Consider the following 22,848-nt stretch of genomic DNA (forward strand, 5'->3'; position numbering starts at 1 on the left):
GAGATATTAGAAATGAAAACTGAGAAAAATATACAAATATTTCATTTATGTAATTGATCTTCAAACAACAATAATAAATAAACCTATTCCATGTTAACCTAAATAAAACAAAATTTAGTGCGAAGCTGACATTGTTTTACAGCTTTGCAAATCTCATTTATGTTGAGTTTCATAGATGGTCAGTCTCGGGATATATTATTTTGATTGAAGTAGAACAAGGAAATCTGTCCTCGACATGTAGTTGGAAAAGGAGACTTCAGTGGACTTTGCCAAAAATTGTGGATATTCTTCTTTCATAATACACCAAAACTGAATAAATGGTGGTGTGGAATCTGAAACCATATCGACGAACATTTCATACTCTGTGACATTAAAATATACTTTGCTCTTGATGGATCATACATTGGTCATTTGGAAAATACTGGTTCACCAAATCATGCATATTTTCCAAATGCTGACGTATTTTGTTATACAATATGGAAAAAATATAGTCATTAATATAACCACCAATCTCATCAGAAAGTTTTCAAATATTGGAAAGTGGTCAAGCTCACGGCAGTAGATACTTTCTCCAAAATTACAGTTCTTGCCCGGAAATTCGTATTTTATCATTTGGCAACAAACACAGTCAGGTGTTTTTCTTGAGTGACGGGCTCATTTTATTCATTTTCCAGAAAATGTCTGTTAAATAGCCGGTTATTCCCTCAAGCAAAAATGGTGTTTTATGAAAAATGAGAAAAATTTATAGTTATAAATTGAGTCTCAAGTACTGTTTCTCGAAACAGCCACAGTACCTCAGTACTCCCGTAGACGTGCTTTCTGCCTACTTCCCATTTCCTCACACAAAGGATTAAAAAGTTGTGTGCTCGAGTATCTAGATTTAATAAAATTAATAATGTTTACTGCTTCATAAAAGACATTCTTAAGTGAAACTGGCTTTTTCTTTTCCCTGCAAAAGTGGTGGTGAAGAATGAACAGTGACAAGTGGGGCCCTTTAGCGCCACCGCCTTGACTCCTGCTAAAGCACCAGCAATTTTACTCACCATTGCTTCTGCACATCAGTGCAAATGTCAACATAGTGAAAAAGCAACATAACATCTGAGTGTCATTATGAAAATCGATTTGACCACCTGAAAGGGTCTTAGGGACTCTTAGGGACATTTTGAGAAGTGGTGCCTTAGCATTATTTGAAAAGATGGGCTAGCTGTCCAAAAACCTCAGATTACATAATCCAATCAAGATAATGTGATCAATTTTTAAAAGTCACGTGTCCACAAATGCCTACCATGTTTCAAGCACCATTAGGTGCTGGGTGCACAGAGGTAAATATAGGCATATGTGGCTGCCTAGGCCTTAGGGCTTAATTTTATTTGAGGAGACAGGCAATAGACAATAAGACTAGTTTAGACTATGAAAAGGCTATTAAAGGAAATAATCAGTATAATGTACTGGTGGCTGGCCTGGGGCAGGCAAGGACCTCTGTACAGAGAACGGTGAGGGGAGGCTTCCCAAGGAGGTGATACCCTTAATGGAGGCCAGAAAATGAGGAAGGGCCCAGGAAACAGCATTGCAAGCACAAGACACAGAAAGTACAAAGGCCCTGGGACAGAAATAGCATGGCATTTTTAAAGAATGAGGTAGGCTTAACGTTGGCCCTATTTCTCTTTTCTGCCTTTGTTCACTGCCTAAGGCTGCTCACCCAATCCGATGGCTTCAAAGTCATCTGCTGCATGCATGTCTGATGGCCACAAATGCTTTTCTTCCGCTGACCCTCCCTAACAGCCAGACTTACACCCCCAACCAACATTTCCCCGTGGCCCCCAAATCATAGGCCAGTGCTCAAAACTGACCCGGTATACCTCAGGCTAGCAGTAAAGATGCTCCAAGAAAAACAACCACCCCACAACGACTCAAGCCCTATTACCACTAAACTCACCTCTGATTGGACTGGGGAGAATGCGCCCATTGGAGCTGCAACTGACCCCCAAAACAAGAGAAGAAACAGACAATAAACCCAGACGCATGGGAGAGGTAGAGAGAGATGCTGCTTCTGGAGGAGGTGAATTTGACTCTTAGGAACACAGCCTGATGCTGTAACTGCCATCTCTACAGCTTCTTGGGACTGTCCTGTTGCTTCTGACATGAATTTTGTGGAGTCTGACCCGAGTGTTCCTGGGTAACTGTTCAAAATTCCAATGCGTCGCTGCACCCCCAGGGACTCCGGTGCAATTGCTCTGGGCCAGGCCACCCAGCCCTCTATTTGTGCAGCAGCCAGAGCCCCGGGCCTCAGGGGTGTGCTTCCCACCTGGCCCCCTTGGGTTACCGGCTCTGACTCGCACAAGGATCCCAGTGACCGTCTCCTCCCCCGAGTTTTCATCCTTCCCGAAGCCCCAGGGGCACGCTGGCCGGATTCAACTTGGACCTCGCCAGGCGCGTCTGCGAAATGGGTGATACCGACCGCACGGCTGGAGATGGAGCTCGGAGGAGGAATGAGCGGAGGGGGCCCCGCTTGCCCTGCCCCACGCAGCAGCGGGGAACGCTAGTCCTCGCTCGTCCCGGCCGCGGACGCCACCGCCCACCGAGACCCGAGGGAAGGACCCCGCCGCGACAGAGGGCGGGCGAAACTGGCTTCTCAGACTCACCTTCACACAACCAAAGTGAGGAGGGGCTGGGTAGGGCAGCGGAGCAAAAATGTGCATGCACCGGTAAAAAGAGAGCCGGGACGCTCGGTTGAGGCACCGCTGGGATTCGAACCCAGGATCTCCTGTTTACTAGACAGGCGCTTTAACCAACTAAGCCACGGCGCCGCCCGCACGAATACCGCGAGAATCTGCTCCCCATCATCATTTAGTCCATCGGCCGTGCGCATGCGCGCGAGTTTCTCGGCAGCAGGCGCATGCGTGGTGCCCGGTTCGGCTCATACCCACGGCTGAAGCCAAGGGATCGGATGCGAAAGCTGGAAGCTCCGGGAGCGAGTGGTGCGCGAGGCCCCGGCGGGCTGGTCTTCCCGGTCTCTGTGGTGTCTGCCCCCAGGCGCGGAGCCGCGGTGGCCCGGTGTTTGGGGGATGCCCGCGCGAAGTCGGGCCTTCTGCCCTCCAGACCTGGTGCAGGAAGCCCCCCCAGGGCGCCCGGCGAGGCCGAGCCCCGGGTGTCCGGTCGGGCCGCACACCCCGCCGTGGCTCCGCGGTGAGCACGCAGCGCAGCCATCGCCCCGGCGCCTTCAGCCCCGGAGGCGGCGGCGCTCCGGGGCCGCGCTCGGAGACCGGACCTTCCACCGTACCGCTTCTCCCGCCGACCCTGAGCCGGGGGGCGAGGCCAGGGGCACCGCGGGCGCCTGAGCTGGCCATGAGGGATCGGGAGCTTCGAGGGGGTCCCGACGCCGCACGTGGGGAGGTTTGTGCTGCGGGAGCAAGCGGGGCCCTCCCCACCCCAGCTTCCCGCCTCCTGCTTCTGGGTCTCCTCTCCCGGACAGCGCAGCCTCCTCGTCCCGACACTTGTTAGAGGGCCCTGCGAGCAACAACAAAACCAAACACTGCTCACCCCGTTCACCCAGCGGTGCCTCCGGTGGGAGAGCCTCATCCACAGAAATGTAAGTCCCTGCAAGTACGTAGGCACAGGAAGAGTCACTCGGGTATTACCTGTAATAGCAAAACCCGAGAAACAACCTATGTGCCCATCAGTGGGGCACTGTTGGCACCTGCGGCCCGGCCGTGCCCCACAGCAGGGGGCGGGGGGGACCGCTTAGCGATAGGACTTCTCTTTGAAAGACAGCCCAGTTGCTGGGAGGGCGCAGAGCGGAGCTCTGGCATGTTCGTACATCATTGATGTGTCTAAATGGAGACATCCCGAACAGCCAGCTCCAGTCGGACCAGTCACCGGGGTTATGACTGAGGAGGGCAGCACCGAGCCCAGGACCTGCCCAAATAATGGCCACCGGCTTATGGTTCTCCAGAGATCTCGGATGCCAGTCAAGTGACACTAAATAAATCAGGCCCGGAATTAAGTTTTTTAAAAGAAACCAAGGGTAATACTCATGATTGACAGAAATCACGGGAGCCATACCAGATGGGAAAGGGAGCCCTTGCTGTCTGTGAACTGAAATCTTTGTGCCTTCTTAAGTAACTGATTGATGGAGTGTGTGGTGCACTGTGGAAGCAGGAAGAGGGCTGTACATCTGCCTGGGCATTCTGGAAATGGAAAAGTCTGGGGTGGAGAGCATGAAACATTCTGTGATGGCAATCCAGACCTCCCCCTGCACTGGGTCGATGGCCATCTGGGAGCATTAGCCAGGGAGGCACCCACAGGGCCCTGCCACACAACAGCCTCCTCCGCAGAGGGGTCCCCACACATCTTCCTATTCATTTGACAAAGCTTTGCTCAGGAGCTGCGGGTGCTGGCCTGGCTGCCCCACAGGGCAACAGCAGAGTCCAGAATGTGATCCTAAAAGGAGACAGAATGAAAACCAAGACAGAAAGCTTAGAAGTAGCCAAAACGCTTCGAGAATTCACATGCCCACTTGTTTTCTAAAGGAATCTAGATTTATTTTGCATGAAAACTAAAAACAGTGTTTGATCCCTGAGGGTGCTGTGGAGCTGAGGCCGTGCCCTTGCCCCAGTCTGACATGCGCCTCCGGCCAGGGTCCAGCCCTAGAGAAAAACCTGCGTCACAGGTGACGTGCTCAAGTCAGTCAGCAAGCCCAATGGCCATCAGTCATCTGCGCCCGGGCTGCCGTCCTGTGACAGTGAGTCTTCCCCTCCTGATAATGATGAGGCCTCTGTTGACAAGTCTTTGGCATCCATCCGGCAGAACACACACTGGGTGACTGTTTCAGAAAAGATGTCACTTTCGTAGATGGAGAAAGGCCTGTCACATACTTCACACTGACATGCAATATTTTAAGAGAGAAAAGCAAGTGCTGGTCAGAAAGGACCGAGGCATCCAGGTAGAATTCTCACACCAGCTCCACCCCCCCTTGGGCTGGGCCAAGGTAGGAGCTGCCTCGCCTCTCTGTGCTCTCTGCCCCCACAAGGGGGGACATTGCAGGCCACTGAGAGAGAATGCACATGGGCTTCTCCCTCTCTTCCCCCGCAGAAGCTATGCAGGTACGACCAGCCCATGCCCTGCTACGGGAGTCCTAGGGGCAGGAGTCGCCAGCCACTTGACAGTGGAGAGGACAGGAGGTGGGCATCTAATCCCATCCTCTGCCCTTGGCAGAGCACAACTGTGGGGCCTCAGAGCTATCCTAACTCCCTGACATCCTGGGGACCTAACTTACAGAACCATGAGAAGTAGGCGAGATTTCTAAACAAAGCAGTGATTTTACCAGCTGAAGAAGGTGCTGAGCCTCCTCCTCTGCCATCTCAGCCTGTTTCTGGCCAAGGCCCACCGAGAACAGTGGATACAGTGGCAGAGCTCAGCCGCCATGTCTGCTTCCCGCACACGAGTGAGCAACACCACGGGCCGGGCCGTCAGGCCATGGGCAGGGGTCTCAGGGATGCCCGCCACGGCACCATCCCCCTGCAAGACGGCATGGCCCTGCCCGGGCACACCAAGCCCCTGCGCTTTGCCACCTTTGCCCACTCAGGGCACTAAGGCCTGCGGGAGAGGCATCCACACCCCACCCAGGGCAGGCCCTCTGGAAAACTCTCGCTTCTGAGGATTCTTACATTGATTTTGAGCAAGACAAACACAGAGGGCTCATCTTGGGAACAGCTTCAAGTACGTCTCTTTCTTTTCTTTGTTTTGTAAGAGAGACGTTCAGTCCTTTACCTACCTTATTCTGTAGCATAATTTCCCGTGGCTTAACCCCAAAATGGCAGGGCTCAGAGGCTCCTGGGGGCCGTGTCCCAGGTGGCAGGTGGAGGACACGGGCAAGCACTGCTCTGTAGCTAGTCAGCCTCTAGGGCCCAAGGGCCAACATGGCCACAGAGGCACAAAGACAAGGTCCATGTCGGTCCCACCCCTCATCTCCCTGCCCTGCAGTGCTGCTCCAAATTAGCCATTCCCAGCAGTGGCTCCCAGCTGGGCCTTCTAAGAGGAGACGAGCCTAGGGCTCCAGGGAGGGAGGACTCGGAGGACCCAGCATAGACTCCTCAAGCCTCTCAAGGTGCAGCCAAGTGTTTGTACTGCAAGGCCCCCTCATAGGGACTGGGCCTGCAGTACCCAGGGATAGACTCTGTGGCCAGCCCTGGCGACACCTGGTCAAGTGTCCACCCTACTACCACCATCCTCTGCTAGAGAAAAACAGGCCCCTAAGCCCCTTCCATGGGAAGGCACTGGGGGCCTGGCCAAGGGGTCTGCCGCTAAAGCGTAGGCGGCTAATGCCATGTCCAGCTGTGTGCCTAGCCATGCTCCTCTGACTCATTGCACTCCTCAAACACCCCAGGCTCCCTCCTGCCTCAGAGTCTCCACACTGGCTCTTCCCGCTGCTGGGAAGTCCTTCCCCTAAACATCTGCACAGCTCACTCCCTCACCACCTCAGGTCTTTAACAAATGTTAACCTTCTCAGTGAGACCTATCCTGGCCACCCTTTGAAGTGTGACCAGCAGGGGCACCTGAGTGGCTCAGTGGGTTGAGTGGCTGACTCTTGATTTCGGCTCAGGTCATGATCTCAGGGTCCTGGGATCGAGCCCCACGTTCAGCTCCCTGCTGAGCTGGGAGTCTGCTTGAGTCAGATCCCTCCCTCTGCCCCTGCCCCACCTATATGTGCCCTTTCTCTCTCTCTCAAATAAATAGTCTCTAGCGTTCCCATCCATTCCCCTTCCCTATGTTATTTTTCTCCAAATTATTTATTGGCGTGTGACGTACAACATATTTTTCGTGCTTCTAATAAAGAAGCACGGTCTCCTCTTCTAGAACATAAGTTCCCTCAGGGCAAGAATTTCAATTTCAATAAATGTTGGTTCAAAGAATAAATTCATTTGTGGAGGACACCAAGGAAAGCCTTCATTGAGCTAAATATTACCCAGTACCAACCTGTTTCACCTTTAAGCCCAGGGCCTTTTTGTACTCGATTACCAAAGGAATTTGGTCAATTTCTTCAATATTCCATAGTCTCATGGTTTTGTCCTAAAACAAGTTAAACAGCAAACCAGCAGTCACAAGATGGGCCCCTTCAGCTGGGAGGCCCCAGAGGGTACATTGCATCCAGGTTACAATGTGAAGAATCCCAACCTGCAGAGGAGCAGAATTAGGGTGACCAACTGTCCTGGTTTCTCCAGACCATCCAAACTTTAGTACCGTTAAGTCCCACATCCCAGCAAACCCATTCCAGGGTGCAGAAAGTCCCACTTCTCCAAAATAGATGTGGAAGTTTGAGGGGAATGGACAAAATCCATACAGTGGCCCCCAAAATAGGAGCTGAAAGCAAAACTATTTTTAATGACAAATGGATATGCATAGATATATGATCCACCTTCCATAGTTGCTGTCAGTTTTCCATGACTTGCAGTTCACAGTAAGTTTCCACTAACGGGTCATCCATTACCGTGCTTCACTCCACTTGATGGGATTTAAGTATCCAGCGTAACTGCATTGTAATCACAAGTGTTAATGGTCTGCCTTTGATTTTACCTATGCAACTGGTGTGCTGTGTTTCAAGATATTGCTAGTAACATTTTTAACATTGTGAATGTTATGATCATGTTTTCTAAGAATTCAAATCATGAAAATGAGAATAATTACAAGACCAATGCCACCATGACCCAGACATCACCAGAAGCGGAGGCTAAACAGCTGTGTTTAATGACAGATGGACAAATAAAACTAGACTGGGAGCAGGGGCGGCATGGTAAAAAACCAGAACACATCATAATGCAGGGTATGAGGAAAAGAATTTGGAATCGGGTATGGTGGAGAAGAGAATGTGAAAGTACCTATGGACACTGAGCCTCACAAGCCTGGTATGAGACGGGCAAGTTCTAAGTCAGTTTTTTCATATTCCAAAAAGACACCAATGTGAAAGAAAATGAAATGTAAGCCATCCAGATTGGAAAAAAAGTAAAACTATCTCTATTTGAAGATTATATACCTTGTGTATAGGAGATCTTAAAGAATCAACTCAGAAACTATTAGAACTAATATATAAGTTCAGCAGGGTTGCAGGTTACAAAACCAATACACAGAAATCTATTGTATTTTTATATACTTGCAATGAACAATCTGAAAGTGCAATCAAATAATCAATTCCATTTAGAATAGCATCAAAAAGAAGAAAATGTTTAGTAATAATTTTAACAAAGGAAGTGCAAAACTTATAGACCAAAAACGAAAAAAAATTGTTGAAAGAAACCAAAGATGTAAATGAATAGAAAGATAGCTCATGTTCAATGGATCAGAAAACTTAATATTGCTAAAATTAGAATAATCCACAAAATGTTCTACAGATTCAACACAATCTTTATAAAAATCCCAGATGACTTCTTTGCAGAAATAAACACACTAATCTGAAACTCATATGGAAATTCAAGGGAGTCAGAATAGCCGAAATAATCTTGAACAAGAGCAATGATATTGGAGGACATACACTTCCCTATTTCAAAACTTACTACAAAGCTATAGTTATCAAGATAGTGTGGTACAGGGATGCCTGGGTGGCTCAGTCGGTTAAGCGTCTGCCTTCAGCTCAGGTCATAATCTCAGGGTCCTGGGATCGAGTCCCGCATCAGGCTCCCTGCTCTGCGGGGAGCCTGCTCCTCTCTCTCTGCCTCTGTCTCTCACGAATAAATAAATAAAATCTTTAAAAAAAAAAAAAGTGTGGTACAGGCATAAGATAGATGCAGAGGTCAACAGAATTGAGAAACTAAAATAAAGCCTCATTTACGGTCAGTGGATTTTTTTTTTTTTTTAAGATTTTATTTATTCATGAGAGACAGAGAGAGAGAGGCAGAGGGAGAAGCAGGCTCCCAAGGAGCGGAGAGCCCGATGAGGGACTCGATCCCAGGACCCTGAGATTATGACCTGAGCTGAAGGCAGACGCTTAACCATCTGAGCCACCCAGGCGCCCGGTCAGTGGATTTTTGACAAGGGTGCCAAGAGCTAAAACTATGAAACTTTTAGAAGAATACACAGGAGTAAATATGGGTGACCCAGGATAAGACAATGGTTTCTTTGATCTAACACCAAAAGCACAGGCAACAAGAGAAAGAAAATAGAAAAACTGAATCTCATCAAAGTTAAAAACTTGCACTTCAAAGGATATGCATCAAGAAAAGTGAAGATCAAAAAAAAAAAAAAAAAAGAAAGAAAGTGAAGATCTACAGATGGCCGGTAATCACATGAAAAGATGCTCGACATCATTAGCCATCAGGGAAATGCAAATTAAAACTACAAGACACCACTTCACAACCATCAGGATGACTACAATCAAAAAAAAATAATCACAAGACCGGAGAGGCTGTGGAGAAACTGGAACTGTCCTGCCCTACTGGTGGGAAAGTGAAAGACTTCAGCACTTTGGAAAACAGTCTGGCGGTTCCTGGAGTGATTAAACATACAGAGGTACGGTTGTGACCCAGCCGCTCCACTTCTTGGTACATACCCACAAGAATAAAACACAGGTGTTCAAACAAAAACTTGTTCACATTCATACCAGTATTATTTATGATAGCCAAAAGGTGAAAAGAACCAGTCCTGTCAACTGAAGAATGGATAAATAAAATGGGATATAGCCAGGTAATGGAATATGATTCAGCAGTTAAAGGAAATTAAGTACTTGCTTACACACGTTACAGCATAAATAAATCTTGAAAACATTACGCTAAGTGAAATAAACTAGTCACAAAGGGCCATTTATTGTATGATTACATTTAAATGAAAGGTCCACAATAGGAAAATTAGACACAATAATAGAATAAATAAATAAAAACTAAAACAAGGGACACCTGGGTGGCTCAGTCAGGCATCTGCCTTCAGCTCAGGTCATGATCTCAGGGTCCTGGGGTCGAGTCCCACCCACATCAGGCTCCCTGCTTAGCAGGGAGTCTGCTTCTCTCTCTCACTCTGCCCCCGCCCCCCACTCGTGCATGCTCTCTCTCTCAAATAAATAAAACCTTTAAAAAAAAACTAAAACAAAAATAGATTAGTTTTCCTAGCCAACACAATAAGACCGAAAAAGGAAAGAAAAGGCATACAGATTGGGAAAGAAGAAATAAAACTCTTTGCTCACAGATGACACGATGGTCTATGTAGAAAATCCAAAAGAATCAATGAAAAAAAAATCTTGGAATTAATAAGTGATCACAACAGGGTTGCAGGATACAATGTTAATATACAAAAGTCAATCACTTTCCTATATACCAGCAATGAACAGCTGGAACCTTAAATTAAAAACACACTACCATTTACACACACACCCAAATGAAGTACTTAGGTATATATATAGCAAAATATGTACAGGATCTATATGAAGAAAGCTATGAAAGTCTTCATGAATATGAAGATTGAATATTGTCAAGATGTCAGTTCTTCCCAACTTGATCTATGGATTCAATGCAATCCCAATGGAAATCCCAGCAAGTTATTTTGTGGATATTGACAAAATAATTCTAAAGATTTCATGAAGAAGCAAAAGATCCAGGGGCGCCTGGGTGGCTCAGGTGGTTAAGCGTCTGACTTTGGTTCAGGTCATGATCTCAGGGTCCTGGGATTGAGCCCCACATCGGGCTCCATGCTGAGCAGAGAGCCTGCTTCTCCCTCTCCCTCTGCCTGCTGCTCCCCCTGCTTGTGCTCTCTCTCTCTCTCCCTCTCTGTCAAAAAAAAAAAGCAAAAGATCCAGAATAGCCAATATAATGACAAAGAGAGGAACAAAGTTGGGAGGACTGACACTACCCAACTTCAAGACTTACTGTAAAGCTACAGTTATCAAGACGCTGCGGTATTGGTGAAAGAACAGACATATCATTGGAACAGAATGGAGAGCCCAGAAGTAGACCCACATAAACATAATCCACTTAGCAAAAGAGCAAAGGAAACACAATGGAAGAATTATAGTCTTTTCAACAAATGGTGCCAGAATAACTGAACATCCACAAGCAAAAAAAAAAAAAAAAGAATCTAGGCACAGACCTTACATCCTCCACAAAAATTAACTCAAAATGGATCACAGACCAAAATGCAAACTTATAAAACTCCTAGAGAATAGCATAGGAAAAAATCTAGATGACCTTGGGTTTGATGATGACTTTTTGATATAACATCAAAGTCATGGTCCATGAAAGAAATAATTAATAAGCTAAACTTCATTAAAATTAAAATTTTCTGTTCTTCAAAAGACACTGAGAGATAATATTTGCAAAAGACATATCTGATAAAGGCTATTATCAAAAATCTATAAAGAACTCTTAAAATTTAAAAATAAGAAAACAACCCAGTTAAAAAAATGGACCAAAGATCTTAACAGGCCCCTCACCAAAAAAGGCACACAGATGGCAAATACACATGTGAAAGATGTTCCACATCACATGTCATCAGGGATTTGCAAACTAAAGTAACAAAAAGGTACCACTATGCACCTATTATAATGGCCAAAATCTGGAACATAAACAACAACAATGCTAATGAGGATGGGGAGCAACAGGAACTCTCATTCACTGCTGATGGTACAGCACCTCGTGGCTTTCCTGCAAAACTAAACATACTCTTACCATACAATCTAGCAATCAAACTCCTTGATATTTATCTAAGGGAATTTAAAACTTAGGTCCACACAAAAACCTCCACAAGGATGTTTATAGCAACTTTATTCATAACTGCCAAAAGGTAGAAGCAACCAAGATGTCTTTCAGTAGATGAATGGATAAACTGTGGTACAACCAGACAATAGACTATTATTTGGCACTAAAAAGAAATGAGCTATTAAGCCATGAAAAGAAGAACCTTAGAAGAACCTTAAATGCATATTACTAAGTGAAAGAATCAGTCTGAAAAAGGCCATATACTATACGCATCCAACTATATAACATTCTGGAAAAGGTAAAGCTATGCAGACAGTCAAAAGACCAGTGATTTCCAGGGGTTTGGGAAGGGAGGGATTATAATGTGTCAGTGTAGGTTCAGCAGTTATTCTAAATGTCTCACCTGGTGGGAGACATTGATAATGGGGGGGGGCCATGTATTTGTGGGAGCAGGGAGTATAGGAGAAATCTCTGTACCTCCTCTCAATTTTGCTATAGACCTAAAACTGCTCTAAAAACACAGACAAGGGGTGCCTGGGTGGTTCACTTGGTTAAGCGTCCGACTCTTGATTTCTGCTCAGGTCATGATCTCAGAGTTGTGAGATCTAGTCCCTTGCCAGGCTCCGAGCTCAGCACGGCGCCTGCTTGGGATTCTCTCTCCCTCTCCTTCTGCCCCTCCCCTCACTCGTGCTCTCTCTCTCTCTCTCTCTCTCAAATAAATAAATATTACTCAGGCATCAAAAAGAATGAAATCTTGCCATTTGCAATGACGTGTATGGAATGAGAGGTTATCATGCTAAGTGAAATAAGTCAGTCAGAGGAAGACATGATCATATGATTTCACTCATATGTGGAATTTAAGAAACAAAACAGATGAACATAGGGGAAGGGAAGGAAAAATAAGATGAAATCAAAGAGGGAGACAAACCATAGGAGACTCCTAACTATAGGAAACAAAACTGAGGATTTTTGGGGTGGGGGAGGGCATGGGGTAACTGAGTGATGGGCATTAAGGAGGGCACGTGATGGAATGAGCACTGGGTGTTATATGCAACTGATGAAAGTAACCATAAGTATTATTAGTACCTATGAAACTAATAATAAATAAATAAATATCTTTAAAAAATAGAAAAATAAAAACACAGTCTATTAAAAAGAAAAGTAGATTAGAGGTTGCCTAGGGGATAGGGAGATTGGAGGTGATGGCTAAGTGGTGTGGGGTTTCTGTGGGGCGTGATGTGTTCTAAAATTGATTGTGGGGATGAATGCACAATTCTGTGTAAATAAAGCCACTGGGAGGGGGGGAAGAAAAGCCATTGAATTGTACATTTTAAATGTATGAATTGTATGGTAAGTGGATTATATCTTAATGAAACTGTTAAAGAGAAAAAAAGGACACTTTGACAGTTTCTTACAAAGCTAAACATAGTCTTACCATGTGATCCAGCAATCACACTCCTTGGTATCTACCCAAATGTCTTGAAAACTCATGGCTACACAAAAACCCACATACAGATGTTTATGGCAGCTTTATTCATAATTACCCAAAACTGGAAACCATCAAGATGTCCCTCAATTAAGAGAAAGGAAAAACAAACTGTGGTATGCCAGACAGTGGAATATTATTCAGTGATTTTTAAAAATGAGCTGTCAAGTCATGAGGAGACAGGGAGGACCCTTCAATGCATATTGCTAAGTAAAGGAAGCCGGTCTGCAAAGGCCACAGACTGCATGCATCCAACTATATGGCATTCTGGAAAAGACAAAACTATAGACAGTAAAAAGTTGCCAGGGGTTCTGGGGATGAAGGGGAGGGATGAACAGATGGAGCACAGGGAATTTTTAGGGACTGAAACTATTGTTTGAAACTGTCATGGTGGATACATTACATGCATTTGGCAAAACCCATACAACATAAAGAGTGAAATGTAAACTATGGACTTTAGTTAATAATGATGTATCAATATTGGTTCTTCAGTTTTATCAAATATACCACACTCAATGCAAGACATTATTTTTTTTTTAAGATTTTATTTATTTATTTGACAGAGAGAGAGATAGTGAGAGCAGGAACACAAGCAGGGGGAGTGAGAGATGGAGAAGCAGGCTTCCTGCCGAGCAGGGAGCCCGATGTGGGGCTGGATCCCAGGACCCTGGGATCATGACCTGAGCCGAAGGCAGACGCTTAACGACTGAGCCACCCATAGTGGAAACTGGGGAGGGGAACGGAATATATGGGAACTCTCTGTACTAATAGCCCAACTTTCTGTATATCTAAAACAGCTCTAAACAATAAAATCTATTTTTAAAAAAAGACACCAGTACTCCTGAGACAATAGTAACTGATGAATTAGTTTGGGAATACTGCTCAAATGATCACCCATTATCATATCATTCCTTTAATTGTTTTTATGGAATGGAGCGTAGTCAGCAGAACAATGCCCACCCCCCCAGAAGTCCTCACCCTAGTCCCCAGAACCTGTGAATATGTTAGGTGACATAACAAAGGGGAATTAAGGTTGCAGATGGAATTAAGTTCACTGATCAGCTGATCTTACAATAAGGAGGTTGTTCTGGGTTATCCAGACAGGCTAGACATAGTGACAAATGTCCTTAAAAGTGGACAACACAGTGAGAGGAATATGTGACTATAGAAGAAAGGCACAGAGAGATACAATGTTGTTGGCTTTGAAGATGCAAGAAGATGCACAAGCCAAGGAATGTGGGTGGCTTCTAGAAAGGGTAAGGAAATGGACTATTCCCTAGAGCCTACAGAAAGGAATACAGTCCTGTGGATGCCTTGATTTTAGCCCAGCAAGACCGTGTCATACTTCTGTCTCACCGAACTGTAAGATATTCAGTTCTTGTTGTGTAAGGGGTAAAGTGTATGGTGATTTATTATAGCAGCAATAAGAAACTAACACACTGAGTAATGTTACATTTCCTGAATCAGCAGGCACAACTAAATTCAACTAAATGCCATGTGGGAGAACAAAAGGGGAAAGTGATTACATCTGTGTTGACCCCTTGCTGTGTGGAGCTGTCAGAGTCCACCAACAATCACTTTCCACAGTATATCAAGTGATTTGCCAAATCCCCGCAACCTAGCCCTTAAATACTTTGATTCAAAAGTTGGGAGTTTCAAATCTTCTTGATTTCTATGAAGATTTTAGTGAAAATGCAGAAAACATAAAAGCATGTTGACATCTTATCCGAATACAAACTAGACGTTGCTCATCTATCTACATATTCAGCAGACAATGCAAATGTAAATTCTGGAAAATTCCATTCAGCCTATTAACTTCTTTCCAAAGTAAATGAAAAGATCTCACCCGCTAAATGGCCTGCACATCATGTATACCACATTCCAAAAAGCAGTGTGATTGGCTCACCTGTGATGTTGGGTCTTTTTTTTTTTTTTTTTTGAGAGAGAGAGAGAGAGAAAGAGCAGGGGGGTCGGCAGAAGGAGAGGGAAAGAGCAAATCTTTTTTTTTTTTTTTAAAGATTTTATTTACTTGTCAGAGAGAGAGACAGAACACAAGCAGGGGGAGGGGCAGGCAGAGGGAGAAGTAGGCTCCCTGCCGAGCAAGGAGCCTGATGTGGGACTCGATCCCAGGACACTGGGATCATGACCTGAGCCGAAGGCAGCGGCTTAACCGACTGAGCCACCCAGGCGTCCCAGAAAGAGCAAATCTTAAGCAGACTCCCCACTGAGCACGGAGCCTGACTCAGGGCTCAATCCCAAAACCTGAGCCAAAACCAAGAGTCGGACGCTTACCCAACTGAGCCACCCAGGAGGCGCCTCTGAGGTCTCTCTTGATACAAGTTTTTAGTCGCCTTTCCCCTTCCTCAAAAAGTGTAGAAGCACTTTATAAAAATGATGACATTGTAGAAATGGAAGAAGGTGTGTTCCTTAAACATGTTCCTCCAAGATGGCTGTTATCATTGTCGCCTCTATAGACGATACTTAAAATGTGGGCCTGCCATAAAATCATACGTTTAAAGTGTGGCACAAGAAGAATATCCTCTGGGGCACCTGGGTGGCTCAGATGGTTGGGCATCTGCCTTCGGCTGGGGTCATGATCCCAGGGTCCTGGGTGTGACAGTCTGGGTTGGCTCTCTAACAAGTTGGTCATGGTAGGCCGAGTCTCGCCCGCGGTCCCATGCACCTGGAAACCCCCAGACTAGAGAATGACATGGCTTTAATAAAGGTCAATGGGGGAGGGGCAAGGTGGGACCCCCCCCCCCAACACACACTTCTCTTGTGCTCACACCTGAAGGACAGACCTCGGGATAGCTCTTCTGTGCCACTGGCATGGGAATTCGAGGATGTAGTGACACAGAGAGGGAAGACCCACCTGGGAGCTCAAGGTGGTCTCTGCTGCTTGCCAGTGAGCTTGACGCCTTTCCCCCCGAAGGCCCCCCGTTGGCTCCATCACTCACTGGTCTGGGCAGGCCCTTGCTCCACAAAGCTCAAATATCAATGGTCGCAGATATAGAAATCCCTGGCAACTCCCCACCTGAGCAGACATAAGGACCTGCTTCCTGAGTTCCCAGCCAGCTCCCTACACTGAGTATGGCCTGGCGTGGGGGCTGGGGGGAGGGGCCTCAGACTGAGCCAGCCCAGGAATTTAGCTTGACAGTAACAGTTCTATGAACACCAATTCTCACAAACGTGAGAGAGATTGTAAGTTACTCAAAGCTTGGCCACTTTTACCTTTGAAGCAGACAGGACCCATTTCTTGTTGTTGCTAATGGCAACGTCTGTCACCCAGTCACTGTGGCCCTGAAGAAAAATAGAATTTTAACAAGCACCTAGAGGAAAAACCTTGGTAAGCACAACAAAAACAAAAGCACAAAGTCAGGACCCCAGTGATGCATGCATTTAAGAGTAACTAATTGCGCTTCCCTAACGTCACCGATGACATTTGACACGAAGTGTAAAGGTGGATGATGCACGTGTACATTATGGCACTGTGCTCTTTAAAATGGTACTCTAGTTTTTAGCAGGATGGAAAAAGAGTGACTATATTCCCAGCTGGTCCCAGAGCACCTCTTGCAGGTTTTCGTTTGCATTCTCTATTCTGGGAACTAACCACTCCGAGGTCCTCCTGGTAAGGGGGCTTTTGCTTCAAATCACTGCAGACTTATCCCCAGTGGCCTAAGCAAATGGGGGGTTATTTTCCTTGGGTAAAAAGGAGCTCAGAGGAGAGAGACACTTAATGACGTCAGGGCTCTGCATCAGCATCTTGACCATTCTTTGGCCTTCCCCTTTTGGAAAGAGGCAAAGGCGAGCCAGTGTGGTATGGTAGGAGGAAGGGGAGCAGGAGAGAAGTCAAAGTGCCATGCATAACAAAGGAGAGGAGCTTGATGGGGAAAATAGAGAGAGGACAAAGGGACTTTTAAACACAGGGAGGTTGAACACTCAGTTGTAAGCTGTTTATTTGCTGTGATGTAACCTCCCTTGGCCTCCCCCAAAACCCTTGCGAAGAGCCTTCCAGGTAGCCCAGCCCCGGGAGCCTGAATGTTGTGGTGATCAAGGGGTGGGGGGGCAAGTCTGCGCTCGGGCCACAGGGAACAGAGGGACCAAGAGTCGTGGATGCAAGCATTCACCGCCAAACCGTGAGATCACAGGACCAGGGAGGCTGCAGCAATCTTGGGGAAGGGGGCACTTGGTTCAGAGGCGCTGCTGTAGCCAGTCCTGGGACTGCCTAACCTCTCTGGATTCCTGCCAAGTTGGGTCAATCCATCCCCTCATTATAAAGCCACTTTGAATTGAGTCTCCTCTAACTTGTAGGCAAAAGCGCTCAGAAACCCACCATTTTGGAGCCCGTAGCTTTCTGTGTATGCCTCATTGTGGTATTCATCTTTCTGTAGAGTAATTTCTGCTGTTCTTAGACACTTTTCCACCTCTGAGTTTTTGCATTTGCTGTTTCCTCTGCCTAGAATGCCCTTCCCCCAGATCCTCATTCACCCAGGCTTTCCTTGCCTTCAAGTTCTCAGCTCAAATGCCACCTTCTCCAACAAGCCCTCCCTGCCCACCCACCGTGGATTAGTCCTTGGGGTCTATTTCTTTCACATCACCCTGTTCTGGTTTCTGTTTCACTCATCACGGTCGATGATTTGCTTGTTGGTTTCTTGTCTGTTCTTCTCCACAGAGGTGTCGGCTCCAGTGAGGACATCTAGGTCTGTCTCACCCACTGCTGTATCCCCAGCACCGGCACCCAGCATTGACCCTCTATCTGATGCTGACATCGGTACCTTCAGGGAGAGCTTCCGGTAGCCTTCTCCTACATCCCAGATAGCCACAGTCCTGTCGAACCCTCCAGACACGAGAAAAGAGGCTACAACACAAAATGATAAAGTTTCAGGGGGTGGGGGGGTCATCTTTCCCTGCCAACTGCTTCCTCCTTCAGCAAGGTCAAAGCGGGCTGAGGTTACACTTGTGAGGTGCTACCATGGTTCACTCCAAGGACCCTCAAACCCCTTCCTGGGGTGGCTCCATGACCCGCAACCAGTTACAGTCCATTCTCATTATTCGTGGCAGTTATGTTCTGTAAAGCCATCACAGACCCTGAATTAGTCAATGGTGAACAATTTCTCCTAGGGGATATATAGGGTTAGGTTCCTAGGAGCCTCTCTGGTCGTAACACTTCATTAACCGATCAGTACGTAACCTTGTTTTAGGTCTGTTTCTGTTGAAACACACTTTAGTTGATACATAGTGTTTATTCATTAACATTACATTCATGGCCATCAGTGCTAGAGCTCATGCCTGAACCAAGCTTATCCAACACCCATGTTTTCCCTGTAAGGCGAGTCACCGCCTTCTCGCACTGAGGAACACTGGACAGCAAGCACTTCAGCCCTGTGCTTGGGGGCCCTTTAAACAGCAAAATCACCAACCAAAACCACAACATGCAAAAATAACTGGGCACTAAAGGGACTGCGAAATGGACACTTTCCAATAAGAGAGCTGAAACAAGAAGGCAGAGGGTCGCCTTGTTCAAATGCAGCTGGGAGTGTGTGCATAGGCTAACTCACAGTCTTCACTGCCCTGCGCATGTCCACACGCCGTGCCTCATCACAAAAATGCCACAAGTATTTTTTTTTTAAGATTTTATTTATTTATTTGAGAGAGAATGAGATAGAGAGAGAGCATGAGAGGGGTGAGGGTCAGAGGGAGAAGCAGACTCCCTGCTGAGCAGGGAGCCCAATGCGGGACTCGATCCCGGGACTCCAGGATCATGACCTGAGCTGAAGGCAGTCGCTCAACCAACTGAGCCACCTAGGCGCCCCAAAAATGCCACAAGTATTGATTTTAGGGTTAAGAATAAATTTTACCCAACAAATGTGGAATGTGTTAATAGTGATGATTGACTGTAGGCAACTCTGAACCCCAAAAATACAAGGACAGAAACCAGTGGGATGACTCATAATGGGCTTTAACTCACAGAGACTGCTTGTGAAGAGGAAGAGTTGTTCAAAAACACCCTAGCATTTCGCAAGCCAGGCTCTGATTGCTTCTGTACTAGCTGGGGGCCCCTGAACCACACACAGAGCGAACCCCGCTTCCCACGAGAATGGAGAGTAAAGCCATTGGCTCCTGGGTGTCAGGAGGCGTCACTTCCCTCACTGCGGCTAGTGCCCTGAGGCCGCTTCCTGTCATCATCCCTGCTGGCATCTGTGACCCTTCATTTGTCAACAACACCCCAATTTCCCATGGGGAAACACCCCATACAATACTCTCATTCCTTCTGGTTGGAGGGTACTGACTCCGACCTCTAGCTCAGGGAGGTGGGTGAGTCACTCAAACCTAGTCAATCAGAGCCTTTCATCCCCCGCTAAAGTGTTGGTTCAGAGATGGGGGTGTGTCCTAAGCTGAGCCAATGAAAGACTTTCCTGGGACTTGCGCTGGTACCATCTAAAAGAAGGGTCTCTCTTTCTCTAGGACTGGCTCCTCGAAAGCACAGTCTGAGTGTCTGGACCCAGCCACACCCAAAGTGAGATCAGCTCTTGGACTTCCCCATTACAGGGGTTAATATATATCTTTGGCTGCTAAGCCACATTAAGCTGAGTCTCCGCTACTTGCAAACTAATGCCTATGAATGTCCCTCTTGGCTTTTGTGTTCTCATAGAAAATAAATCCACCCTCACCATTGGCATCATGAGAAATTGCCTCTCTATACTACGGCAAGTCCGTGGGAATAGAACATGAGGAGATCTGCCCTAGCACTCCCATAGGTGTGAAGTCTTTCTATATGTTAATTACTCACTGTCTCTGGAAAAGTGGCAGGAGCTCACAGAACCTTCATGGCCCTTCATCAGAGTCACACAGGCTCCACAGTTCCGAAACTCCCCTGTATGGACGTTCCATATTTTTAAGGTTTTATCCCAAGAGCTTGTACACAGGAAATGGCCACTGAAGGTAAAACAGCAGTTTGAAATTGCACTGGAATGCGCCCTGAAACACAGATGGAAGGGTGTGCACATTAGCATTTCATGCCTGGAGGATCTGAGGACACAGCTAAGATGAGGGGCCCTGGAGCTGATCCCCTGTGACTTAATGGACATCAGTCCTCTAATCACTGCCTACCATGGTCCAGATCTTTTTTTTTTTTCCCCAAATTTTTATTTAAATTCTAGTTAGTTAACATATAGTGTAATATTGGTTTCAGGAGTAGAATCTAGTGATTCATCACTTACATACAACACCCAGTGCTCAACACAACAAGTGCCCTCCTTAATGCCCATCACCCATTTAGCCCATCCCCCACCCACCTTCCTCCATCAACCTTCAGTTTGTTAAGAGTCTCTTATGGTTTGCTTCCCTCTTTCTCTCTCTTTTTCCCCTCTTCCCCTATGTTCATCTGTTTTGCTTCCTAAATTCCACATATGAGTGAAATCATATGGTATTTGTCTTTCTCTGACTGACTTATTTCACTTAGCATAATACACTCTAGCTCTAGCCATGTCATTGCAAATGGCAAGATTTCGCTCTTTTTGATGGCTGCGTAAGATTCCATTGTATATATATTACCATGATCCAGATCTTAATTGCTCTGACTATGCCACACTATTCCAGGATTTCTCAACCATGGCAATATGGACATTCTGTGCTATCCACAATTCTTTGGGTAGGGGGTTGTCCCATACATTGTAAGATGTTGAACAGCATCCCTGGGCTCTACCCACTAGATGCCAGTAGCCCTACATCCAGCTGTGACAATTAAAAATGTCTCCAGACATTGGCAAATTGTCCACTGGGGGACAAAATTGCCCCTGGTTGAGAACGACTGCACTATTTAGAGCTACCTGAGACTTGAGGAAAAAGAGCATCAGAAAATCTGTTAGTAGTGGTCAATAGAATAACAGCCCTTCAGGTCTCATACTGGATCACACTTACAAAGTGGGTTTCTCCTGCTCACCCTCCACCTCCTTTTTCTCTGAGATGTGGAGGCCCCTCGTTCCCCACCCCTCTCTTACCACTTCCTCCCACTTCCCCTCCCAACTACTCCCTCTCTCTTCATCTGTCTTCAGTATCATTAAAGCATATTTGAATGCTGTGCATTTAATTAAGTTTTGAGTTCTCCATTCTCAACTTTTGTATGTCTTTTTTTAAAAAAAGAAAAAAAATCTGTCAGAATTGTGCTGTTTTTGTTTTCTTAGTGATCCTCAAAGTATTTTCCCCATGAACCTCATCTTCTGTTATAAACAGTTTTCAAGAGAAACCTATAAACATAGATGAGCATCTCTGAGTAGGCTGGATCATAAAATCAGTCATTTTACTTGAAGGAAAGCTTGGACAAAACTGTTTTTTCTAGAGCTCAGGCCAGAGTTTTGCACTCTGTTTCAGTTCTTCGTAATGCACAGACTGAGTAAGAGCAAAGGAGAAATGTCAACTTCCCAGGGGTATCCAGGGTAAAACTTTCCAAATCCCTGTGGCCGTTAGGCTAAGAGCCATCCCAGCATATACTGGAGATGGATAAAAAGTCTTCCTCAGAATCCAAACACTGTTGTTGGGATTTAAACCAGGGCTATCTCTATTTTCCAGGATGGGGCTCTCATTTCAAATAAATTCCACTTCTCATAAAAGATGGTTGTACTTAACAAAAGTTTGGGGAAAGTGCTTATGTTGCCCTTGCTTCTGGACAGGATAGAATCGATGCACTTCTCCTGATTTCTTCTGCTAAGTACAGCTCACAATCCTGGGCATTTATAAAGCAAAGAGGAGACTAGGAAAGATGGAGACAAGAATGCAGACCAGCATGACATCTTGGGACCCAAGAATGGTGTGCTGTGCATCCCTCGGGTTTTATTTTTCTTCATATCTCCTGTACTGAATACTGGAAAAGCCTATAACCCAAGAAACAATGGGGACCATAAAAAAGGCCCCCAAGAAAAGCCTGTTCTTTCTAGCCAAATGGATAGCCTAACAAGATGGAAAACTTGTAGACACGACCCAACTTATTCCAGCCAAACATCTCAGGAAAACCTGCATCCCATCCCCACCCTTGTCAACAAGGGCCAAGAGGGGAGCCTAGACTGCCATGCTTGCCAGGCTCTACTGAGACTGAGGTGGGCTGCTAGAACAAGATTTTAAGACTGAGAGTTTTCTAATATAATTAATACACACAACGTCCACAACACAAAGAGAAATCACTCATCATACTAAGAGCCAGGAATATCTCATTGTGAATGAGAAGGTAATCAACAGATGCCCAACACTGAGATGACACAGACAGAATTATCTGACAAGGATTTTTAAGCAGCCACCATAAAAATGCTTCTATGGACAATTATAATCATGCTTGAAGCAAATGAAAAGATAGAAAGCCTCTGCCAAGAAATCGAAGATGTGAAACTTTAGAACTGAAAAATAGAATATCCAAAATTAAAAATTCAATGAAAAGGACAGAGAAAAGAATCAGTGAATATGGAGACAGACAATATAAATTAAACAGTCCAAAAAATAGGCTGGAAGAAAAAAACAGCCTGAGAGACCTGTGGGACTATAACAAAAGATCTAAAATTTGTGTCATCACAGTCCCAGAGGGAAAAGAGGTAGCACTGAAAAAGTAATCAAAGAGATTATATCTGAAATTTTACCAAATTTGACAAAAGACATAAACCTACAGATTCAAAAAGCTAAATGAAACTAAAGTAGGATAAACCC

At 45.8% G+C, this 22,848-nt stretch overlaps 1 protein-coding gene and 1 non-coding gene across 2 annotated transcripts in view; both read right to left on the reverse strand.

Annotated features, from left to right (window-relative positions):
- Positions 1–2,733: 2,733 nt before the first annotated feature.
- TRNAT-AGU lies at positions 2,734–2,807 on the reverse strand. The gene has a single exon. It is a non-coding gene; the product is annotated as a tRNA-Thr (tRNA).
- A 1,899-nt stretch (positions 2,808–4,706) lies between these two features.
- Positions 4,707–22,848, reverse strand: part of WDR88 (WD repeat domain 88) — a 46,264-nt gene continuing 28,122 nt past the window's right edge. The window contains exons 7-11 of the mRNA XM_021700990.1: positions 19,949–20,136; positions 17,934–18,016; positions 16,390–16,458; positions 6,976–7,068; positions 4,707–4,880 (exon numbers count right to left, since the gene is read on the reverse strand). Of these exons, the coding sequence (XP_021556665.1) occupies positions 4,707–4,880; positions 6,976–7,068; positions 16,390–16,458; positions 17,934–18,016; positions 19,949–20,136 (607 nt within the window). The remainder of the gene's footprint in view (positions 4,881–6,975; positions 7,069–16,389; positions 16,459–17,933; positions 18,017–19,948; positions 20,137–22,848) is intronic.

Source organism: Neomonachus schauinslandi, chromosome 16 (genome assembly GCF_002201575.2).
Source record: "Neomonachus schauinslandi chromosome 16, ASM220157v2, whole genome shotgun sequence".
Lineage (NCBI taxonomy): Eukaryota > Metazoa > Chordata > Mammalia > Carnivora > Phocidae > Neomonachus > Neomonachus schauinslandi.